Consider the following 10,362-nt stretch of genomic DNA (forward strand, 5'->3'; position numbering starts at 1 on the left):
ACCCAGGGACCCCTGGGGGTCCCCGGACCACCCATGTGTTGGGTTCGAGTACAGTTTGTTCTTCAGTGATTTTAGATGTTTTATAGGGATCAGGTTGACTCTAATCTTTGTAACAAAACAAAATAAACATCTTATCTGGACACTTGTCGTCCACTTTTACTCATTTCAACGTTTAAAGCTCTCATCACATTTATTTTCATCCATTTATTTATTATTTAATTTTTTTCACTGCCTTTTATATACAGTAGGTTGTCAATGGTAATAATCATAATATATAGGTTGTCAATGGTACGCCAACAACTCGCTTGTGTTAATTATTTGTAGTTTAAATATAAGGATCTGGCATACATTGTGTTAATTATTTGTAGTTTAAAGATGAGGATCTGGCATACAATGCGTTAATTATTTGTAGTTTAAATATCGGCGGTTGCAGGTCGAGGTTCTTTTGGGCTCGTTTCTAAATGTAGCTTATTTGAGCTTTTATGTCAATTAAGGATACCCCAAATTAATTGTGTGTGTGTGTGTGTGTGTGTGTGTGTGTGTGTGTGCGTGTGCGTGTGCAAGCACTTGTGTGTGTGTGCGTGTGTGTGTGACCTGGTTAAGCATTCCTAATTATATTCCTCTTCATCAGAGAGACAGAGAGAGAGAGAGAATGATAGAGAGACATAGAGAGACTGATAGAGAGAGAGAGCCTCATTAGAGTAACGGAGCGTTCTACTTTTTATACCAATTATAATATAATTATTATTAACAACATGACTTTGAACTGTACTCTCTCTGTATGTCTGTCTATGTCGCTCTATCCCCCTCCCTCTCTCTCTCTCTCTCTCTCTCTCTCTCTCTCTCTCTTAACAACATGACTTTGAACTGTAACGCTCAACAAGCTCTCTGTTAAAGGACAACTTTTTATTTTAAGATGGGTTTATTATCTATTTGTCTGCCTATGTCGCTCTGTCTCTGTCTATGTCTCTCTGTCTCTGTCTATGTCTCTCTGTATCTGTCTGTCTCTCTCTCTCAATTCAATTTCAATTCAAAGGAGCTTTATTGGCATGAGAAAACGTTTACATTGCCAAAGCAAAAGTGGAACAAGACAATCGAGATAAAACAATGTATTTACAAATAAATATAGGATATAAATAGGAATTAACTGTGCTACATTAACACTGGGTAAAACTATCTTGTGAAACTATAAAAAAGCATTTTCTGTCAGATATAGTTATACATCCATAAAGGAGACGCTATAGCTTTATAAGTTTGAAAGTTGACAGCAGTTTTTGCATTCACTTAGAATAGAATAAAAACATTAATGCGACAAGTAGCAACAATTTATTCAAATGTAATTGAATGAAAGTTAGTTGTTCTGTTTGTATAACAGTATGTCTATGTACCGAGGTCAGAGAGGTCATTTATATAACAGATATGGACCGTATGTGTCTCTGATGTCTTGGTACAGTGGACAGACAGTATGTGTCTCTGATGTCTTGGTACAGTGGACAGACAGTATGTGTCTCTGATGTCTTGGTACAGTGGACAGACAGTATGTGTCTCTGATGTCTTGGAACAGTGGACAGACAGTATGTGTCTCTGATGTCTTGGTACAGTGGACAGACGGTTAGGAGTGTAGCTCAGTCTCTACCTCGTTTTGTGTGCTGTCTCTCTCTCCTCCTCCCCCCCCCCCCCTCTCTCTCTCTCTCTCTCTCTCTCTCTCAGCTGTCAGTCAGGTCATATTCGTCGGAACAGAACATTGTGTCACTGCTGATCTGAAAACGACTCCAAGTGAAGGTGAGTGAACATTAAATATATAATGTTTAAATGTTTAATTCATTATTAACATAATATGTTTAATTCATTTTAAATATATAATGTACTTGAGGTTCCCAGGTGGTCTCCTGCAGCTAGATGATGGAGAGCTGGTAACCAAATGAACCCCTATGGATCTATGGATCTTTAACTTAAAATGAAACCAACGCACTCAGGAGTTGCAATTATTATTATTGATAAACATCTGCATCACTTCATTTTCCAGAAGTCTGCACAATTAGAGAATGTAGAATAATTGTTATTTTGATCAATCAACTCGGTACCACATCAATACAGCATGGAGTTGTGGGCAAAATATTCTTTAGTTTTGGGTCTGAGAGGCTAAATGTCATCAAATGGTGCTTCGGAACAAACCCTATAGAGTGTGTTCAGTAATAGTGTTAAATAGCTCTATATTGTGACAGTAATCATAGCTATAGAGTGTGTTCAGTAACGGTGTTAAATAGCTCTATATTGTAACAGTAATCATTGCTATAGAGTGTGCTCAGTAACTGTGTTAAATAGCTCTATATTGTGACAGTAATCATTGCTATAGAGTGTGTTCAGTAACGGTGTTAAATAGCTCTATATTGTAACAGTAATCATAGCTATAGAGTGTGTTCAGTAACGGTGTTAAATAGCTCTATATTGTAACAGTAATCATTGCTATAGAGTGTGTTCAGTAACTGTGTTAAATAGCTCTATATTGTGACAGTAATCATTGCTATAGAGTGTTTCACTCCATCCATCTTCAACCGCTTATCCGTAGTCTGGTCGCGGGGGCAACAGCTCCACCAGAGAGCTCCAGACTTCCCTCTCCAGAGCAACATCAGTGACTTCCTCCTGGGGGAGGCCAGTGGGACGTGATCCTTGGTCTGCCCCGAGGTCTCCTCCCAGTGGGACGTGGTCCTTGGTCTGCCCCGGGGGCTCCTCCCAGTGGAGATATAATCCATCTGGTCCTTGGTCTGCCCCGGGGTCTCCTCCCAGTGGAGATATAATCCATCTGGTCCTTGGTCTGCCCCGGGGGCTCCTCCCTGCAGTGGGACGTGCAGTCCCTGGTCTGCCCCGGGGGCTCCTCCCAGTGGGACGTGGTCCTTGGTCTGCCCCGGGGTCTCCTCCCAGTGGGACGTGGTCCTTGGTCTGTCCCGGGGTCTCCTCCCAGTGGGACGTGCAGTCCTTGGTCTGCCCCGGGGGCTCCTCCCAGTGGAGATATAATCCATCTGGTCCTTGGTCTGCCCCGGGGTCTCCTCCCAGTGGGACGTGCCTCGAGGACCTCACTAGGGAGACGCCAGAGAGGCATCCTAACCAGATACCCTGAACCACCTCAGCTGGCTCCTTTCCAGGCAAAGAAGCAGCGACTCTACACTATCTCTAAGGAAGATGCCAGCCACCTGTCGGAGAAAACTCATTTCGGCTGCTAGTATTCGCGACCTTATTATTTGGGTCATGACCCACACTTCATGACCATAGGTGAGAGTAGGAACGAAGATTGCTTACAGAGAGCTTTGCTTTCTGGCTCAACTCTCTCTTCGTCACAACAGTGAGTGGAACAGCGACTGCAACAGCGCCCCCTGCCGCTCTGATTCACCGGCTGATCTCCTTCTCCGTCCTCCCCTCACTAGTGAACAAGACCCCGAGATACTTAAACCTCTTCACCCGTTTGTCAGTTACGGTGTTAAGTATAGCTCAAGCCAAGAAAAAACAAAGGCGTGGGTTAACGTTTTTGCATCGTCCAATGACAAACAGGCTCTGATTCGTGCAATATTTCTAAGGTGAAAAAAGGCAGTCTTGGTAAACATGATTAATGTTCTTTACTGTAGGCTACTGTTTTACTTTCTGACTGTAGTGGGATGTTCATTCCATAGTTTAGATTGGGAGTGAGTCTGTAGTTCTGACTGTAATGGGAATAGAACCGGGAGCCTGTTTGTGTCGTTAACATGGTATTGTGTCGTTAACATGGTATTGTGTCGTAAACATGGTATTGTGTCGTTAACAGATGCAGCGTATCAAAGAGGGAATCCACATTCGCTCCATGAAGGCAAAGCGCAAAGTGGAGGAAATCTCTAAAGAAGATGTTCAGGCTTTCTTCAAGAAGAACGCCTTCGTCCTGTCTACGGTTGGAGCTGTGGTCGTAGGTAATTATTATTATTGGTATTGTTGTTGTTGTTTTTGTTGTTGTTGTTATTATTATTCATAGGTGATTCATTAATTTCGAACCTATTAAGAATGGGCGGGAACCCCTTTTGGCATTTTAAGCATTATATTATGTTATACTTTAGCTGTTATAAAATAGCCTGTCTATAAGCTGCTACGAGCTTGTAGATCTGCTATTTTTTGAAAAATGTGTCGCAAATCTTTGAATATATGGTCCTTGGATAAGGTTGAGAACCACTCGCATAGAAACATACATTACACACACAAACACACACACAAACACACACACACACACACACACACACACACACACACACAAACACACACACACACACACACACACACACACACACACAAACACACACACAAACACACACACACACACACACACACACACACACACACACACACACACACAAACACACACACACACACACACACACACACACACACACACACACACACACACACACACACACAAACACACACACACACACACACACACACACACACACACACACACACACACACACACACACACACACACACACACACACACACACACACACACAGACGCAAGGGAGGAGGGCTTGTACTGTAAAGTACAGCACCACTCACTTATGACTGGTCTGAGTATTTTTTTCTTTTTTTTTCGTGGCCCCCTATGGACATAATTTGGCCCTTGGTATGTCACCCTATACGGTCATAATTTGGCCCTTGGGGAAAACTAATAGTGACCCTGCAATAAATGTGTTCAATCAGGTGTGATTTCAAACTCAATAGAACTACAATGTGTTCCAGGTGTGATTTCAAACTCAATAGAACTACAATGTGTTCCAGGTGTTATTTTGGGCTTTGCCCTTCGACCTTACAAGATGACCTACAGGGAGGTGAAGTACTTCTCGTTCCCCGGAGAGCTGCTGATGAGGATGCTCCAGATGTTAGTCCTGCCCCTGCTCATAAGCAGTCTGATCACAGGTTAGGGTCTTAACAGGGTGTTAACAGTAGAGTTATCATCTGGCCTGAAAAGATTAAGTCCCGGCCCTACCCTAACTAGGTCGGCCCGAGGCTCGGCCCGACCCATAATGTTAGGCCCGAAAAAGCCTGAGTGAAAAAAAAGGGAAAAAGAAAAATGCCACTATATGGCCGCGGCGCCTTGCGCCGTGGTTCAAATGTTATTGAGGCGAGGGTGAACGGGCTAATCACCGAAATAAAGGATTTATGTAACTCACGGTAATTGGCTGATAATGTTCCATTTCAGACATTCTAAGACATGGTTTCCAGCGAACATCTTTGAATCAAGTAGCAGCGATCCTCTGATGTGACGCAGTTAATGTCCAATACTGTCCCCGTCTTTTCATCATTTAACAGGGTGTTAACAGGGTGATAACAGGGTGTTAACAGGGTGATAACAGGCTGATAACAGGCTGATAACAGGTGTAATATATCAACAGGTATGGCGGCTCTAGACAGTAAAGCCAGCGGTAAGATGGGCATGCGAGCCGTCATCTACTACATGAGCACCACCTTCATCGCCGTGTTCGTGGGAATCTTCATCGTCCTCATCATCCACCCGGGGCGAGGTAATTATTATTATTATTGTTGTTGTTGTTCATCTACAAGCTCGTAGCTTGTAGATCTGATACTTTTGAAAAAATCGTGAAAATGTGTTGCAAATCTTTTGATACATATTCGAGGGTCCAAGGCTGAGTTCGGAAAGCAGCAGAAGATCGAACAAGTCAGCCCGGCCGACGCCTTTCTGGACCTCATCAGGTTCTTATTATTAATGTCATTCCATATATGGGGATAATAATCTAATGTCACATGTGACACATGGCAAAAAGCATGGAATACGGATGTGTATATTACAGGAAACTCCCGTTTCCAGTTAAACGTTTCAACAAACTCCGGTAAACTCCTGAATTGTACCATCACACCTGTATATTACCGTATATTAACTGTATATGCTTCTAAACTTTTTTTTTTTTAAGGTTTACGGGCAAAATACAGTGCCCATAATTGCCTGTTGCGCACTGGGTTGCGCACTAGTAGGCCATAAATGGCCTACTAGTGCGCAAGCAGAGCGCGCAAGTACTGTCGACTGCTACAAACTGTCAAATCGCAGCTTCTCTGTGAAGGAACGTTTCAAATGTTGAATTATTAGGTTTAGCTAATTGCGACCTACCTACTTTATGCATGTAAAAAAGTAGTATTATGAAGTATGGTACAAGTTTCTATCTATAAAAGAAATACAGTTTTATCGATTTATAATTATTCTGGATCCCTTTTTAGTTTCTCAAACATCAGCCTGTATTCCAGACTGAACTAATTGATCAATGAATGTTTCTATTTCAGAAATATGTTTCCACCAAACCTGGTGAAAGCGTGCACACAGCAGGTCAGTCTTGTATTCTGTTATTGTTGTTTTTATTATTATTATTATTATTATTATTATAATAATTATTATTATCATCATCATCATTATAGAGAGCCGAAGTCGTGATGTCACTTGCTCATCCTGGTTCTAAAGTCCTGACGTCACTCGCTCATGTCCAACCATTGGACCAATCAGGTCCAATGGGTTCATGTCCTGATGGTCCAATGGGTTCATGTCCTGTTGGGTCCAATGGGTTTGCGGAGGTTTTTTCAGTGTCTATTCATCTATATATGGAGAATAACATGGGGTCACAAGAATTGTGTGTGTGTGTGTGTGTGTGTGTGTGTGTGTGTGTGTGTGTGTGTGTGTGTGTGTGTGTGTGTGTGTGTGTGTGTGTGTGTGTGTGTGTGTGTGTGTGTGTGTGTGTGTGTGTGTGTGTGTGTGTGTGTGTGTGTGTGTGGTGTGTGTGTGTGTGTTCTATAAACAGTTTAAGACCAAGTACAGCACCAGGACGGTAACGGTTAGCGTTAGCGTAGCCACCACAGCATGGCGGAACAGCACCACACTCAACGGGACCTGGCTTAGCCCCGCCTCCAACTGGACTGGCCCCGCCCCCAACGTCACGGAGGAGGAGGAGGAGCAACAGATGGAGGAGGTGCAGGTGAGTTGAATGACACGCCGCCATCTGGTGGTTAAACTGTTAAACTGCTGATGCCATGGGAGATGGAGTCTGTCCCCACAATGCCCTGTAGACCCCTGGGAGATGGAGTCTGTCTGTTACAATGCCCTGTAGACCCCTGGGAGATGGAGTCTGTCTGTTACAATGCCCTGTAGACCCCTGGGAGATGGAGTCTGTCCCCGTTACAATGCCCTGTAGACCCCTGGGAGATGGAGTCTGTCCCCGTTACAATGCCCTGTAGACCCCTGGGAGATGGAGTCTGTCCCCGTTACAATGCCCTGTAGACCCCTGGGAGATGGAGTCTGTCCCCGTTACAATGCCCTGTAGACCCCTGGGAGATGGAGTCTGTCCCCGTTACAATGCCCTGTAGACCCCTGGGAGATGGAGTCTGTCCCCGTTACAATGCCCTGTAGACCCCTGGGAGATGGAGTCCGTCTGTTACAATGCCCTGTAGACCCCTGGGAGATGGAGTCTGTCCCCGTTACAATGCCCTGTAGACCCCTGGGAGATGGAGTCTGTCCCCGTTACAATGCCCTGTAGACCCCTGGGAGATGGAGTCTGTCCCCGTTACAATGCCCTGTAGACCCCTGGGAGATGGAGTCCGTCTGTTACAATGCCCTGTAGACCCCTGGGAGATGGAGTCTGTCCCCGTTACAATGCCCTGTAGACCCCTGGGAGATGGAGTCCGTCTGTTACAATGCCCTGTAGACCCCTTATTGTTATTGTTATTATTGTTATTTCAGGTCCAGCGTACAGAGATGATTCCAGTGCCAGGTGATGTGAACGGGGTGAACGCTCTTGGACTGGTGGTTTTCTCCATGTGTTTCGGACTCATCATCGGCAACATGAAGGAACAAGGACAGGTTCTCAGAGACTTCTTTGACTCTCTGAACGAAGCCATCATGAGACTGGTCACCATCATCATGTGGTGAGATTATTAAATTATTACTATTATTATTACTTATTCATTATTACTATTATTAAACTAGTGTAGCTTAGGGTCAAATAGACTTCTTTGACTCTCTGAATGAAGCCATGAGACTGGTGACCAAAGGAAAACAAAGGTACTATGTTTACCCAGAGTAACTGGACTAAGCTCATAGAACATTTCATGGTAGAGGTTCAATGCCTTGTCCAAGGGCACTTCAGCGGTGGTAATTTTAACGTGCCAGTCCGGGGATACGAACTAGCGACCTTCCGATATCAAGACCGCTCCGCAAACCGTTCGGCCACCGCTGCCTACCACCATTATGTGGTGAGATTAGATTAATAAATTATCATTATTATTACTTATTCATTATTACTATTATGAAACTAGTGTAGCTTAGGGTCAAATAGACTTCTTTGACTCTCTGAATGAAGCCATGAGGCTGATGACCACCATCATGTGGTGAGAACTAGAAGTCGGGGTCGTGAGACAAAGCATTCCGGGGGTCCCCAGCCAAAAACGTTGAGAACCCCTTGATTAAACCCTCCCACTATCTTCGGGAAGACGATTACGGCCAATCGATACCGACTAACAAACTTCTGCCAGTGGCGTTTTAATTGGACAGGTCCAGTGATAGGTCTAGAGATCATGTGATAGGTCTAGAGATCATGTGATAGGTCTAGAGATCATGTAATAGGTCTAGAGATCATGTGACAGGTCTAGAGATCATGTGATAGGTCTAGAGATCATGTGACAGGTCTAGAGATCATGTGACAGGTCTAGAGATCATGCGATAGGTCTAGAGATCATGTGACAGGTCTAAAGATCATGTGATAGGTCTAGAGATCATGTGACAGGTCCACACAGGTCCAGACGACATGTGATAGGTCCACAGACCATGTGACAGGTCCAGACATCCTGTGATAGGTCCACAGATCATGTGTACCGAGTTAAGAGTTTTGTGAGATTTGGAAAAATTCTGTAGGAGGAGCAAAAAGTTAGAATATTCAAAATCGTGGAAATTCCATACTGACGCAAATGTTGTTGCTATTTTAAGGTACACTCCTATCGGCATCTTGTTCCTGATCGCGGGGAAGATTGTGGAGATGGATGACTTGACGCAGATGGGAGGTCAGTATTATTAATACTATTATTATGATTGACAGGTCACCTGGGCATGTGGTTTATGATTGACAGGTCACCTGGGCATGTGGTTTATGATTGACAGGTCAACTGGGCATGTGGTTTATGATTGACAGGTCAGCTGGGCATGTGGTTTATGATTGACAGGTCACCTGGGCATGTGGTTTATGATTGACAGGTCAGCTGGGCATGTTGTTCTTTATTATTGACAGGTCAGCTGGGCATGTGGTTTATGATTGACAGGTCAGCTGGGCATGTGGTTTATGATTGACAGGTCAGCTGGGCATGTGGTTTATGATTGACAGGTCACCTGGGCATGTGGTTTATGATTGACAGGTCAACTGGGCATGTGGTTTATGATTGACAGGTCACCTGGGCATGTGGTTTATGATTGACAGGTCACCTGGGCATGTGGTTTATGATTGACAGGTCAGCTGGGCATGTGGTTTATGATTGACAGGTCACCTGGGCATGTGGTTTATGATTGACAGGTCAGCTGGGCATGTGGTTTATGATTGACAGGTCACCTGGGCATGTGGTTTATTATTGACAGGTCACCTGGGCATGTGGTTTATTATTGACAGGTCACCTGGGCATGTGGTTTATGATTGACAGGTCAGCTGGGCATGTGGTTTATGATTGACAGGTCAGCTGGGCATGTGGTTTATGATTGACAGGTCAGCTGGGCATGTACACCATCACGGTCATCGTGGGGTTAATGATCCATGCTCTGGTCGTCCTGCCGACGCTCTACTTCGCGATCACCAGACTGAACCCGTTCACCTTCATGATGGGACTGTTACAGGCCTTAATAACAGCCCTGGGGACCTCCTCCAGGTAAACACTAACCCTAACTATACCCTCTGGTATACCCCAACACTAACCCTAACTATACCCTGTGGTATACCCCAACACTAACTATACCCTCTGGTATACCCCAACACTAACCCTAACTATACCCTCTGGTATACCCCAACACTAACCCTAACTATACCCTCTGGTATACCCCAACACTAACCCTAACTATACCCTCTGGTATACCCCAACACTAACCCTAACTATACCCTGTGGTATACCCCAACACTAACTATACCCTCTGGTATACCCCAACACTAACCCTAACTATATCCTCTAGGTAAACACTAACCCTAACTATATCCTCTAGGTAAACACTAACCCTAACTATATCCTCTAGGTAAACATTAACCCCTAACCCGTTCACCTTCATCATGGGACTGTTACAGGCCTTAATAACAGCCCATGGGGACCTCCCAGTTTAGG

The 10,362-nt window shown here is 44.3% G+C and overlaps 1 protein-coding gene across 1 annotated transcript; it reads left to right on the forward strand.

Moving 5' to 3' along the window:
• Positions 1-3,796: 3,796 nt before the first annotated feature.
• On the forward strand, positions 3,797-9,922 carry LOC308316617 (excitatory amino acid transporter 1-like; the record flags this gene model as incomplete). The annotated part of the gene is made up of 9 exons (XM_080765310.1): positions 3,797-3,935; positions 4,795-4,932; positions 5,409-5,537; positions 5,652-5,727; positions 6,310-6,352; positions 6,819-6,863; positions 7,754-7,938; positions 8,996-9,069; positions 9,759-9,922. The coding sequence occupies 9 exons, from the start codon at positions 3,797-3,799 to the stop codon at positions 9,920-9,922; spliced, it is 993 nt and encodes a 330-aa protein (XP_080621436.1).
• Between the last annotated feature and the right edge of the window lie 440 nt (positions 9,923-10,362).

Source organism: Protomyctophum bolini, assembly GCF_963924005.1.
Source record: "Protomyctophum bolini genome assembly, chromosome: 6".
In the NCBI taxonomy this organism is placed as follows: domain Eukaryota; kingdom Metazoa; phylum Chordata; class Actinopteri; order Myctophiformes; family Myctophidae; genus Protomyctophum; species Protomyctophum bolini.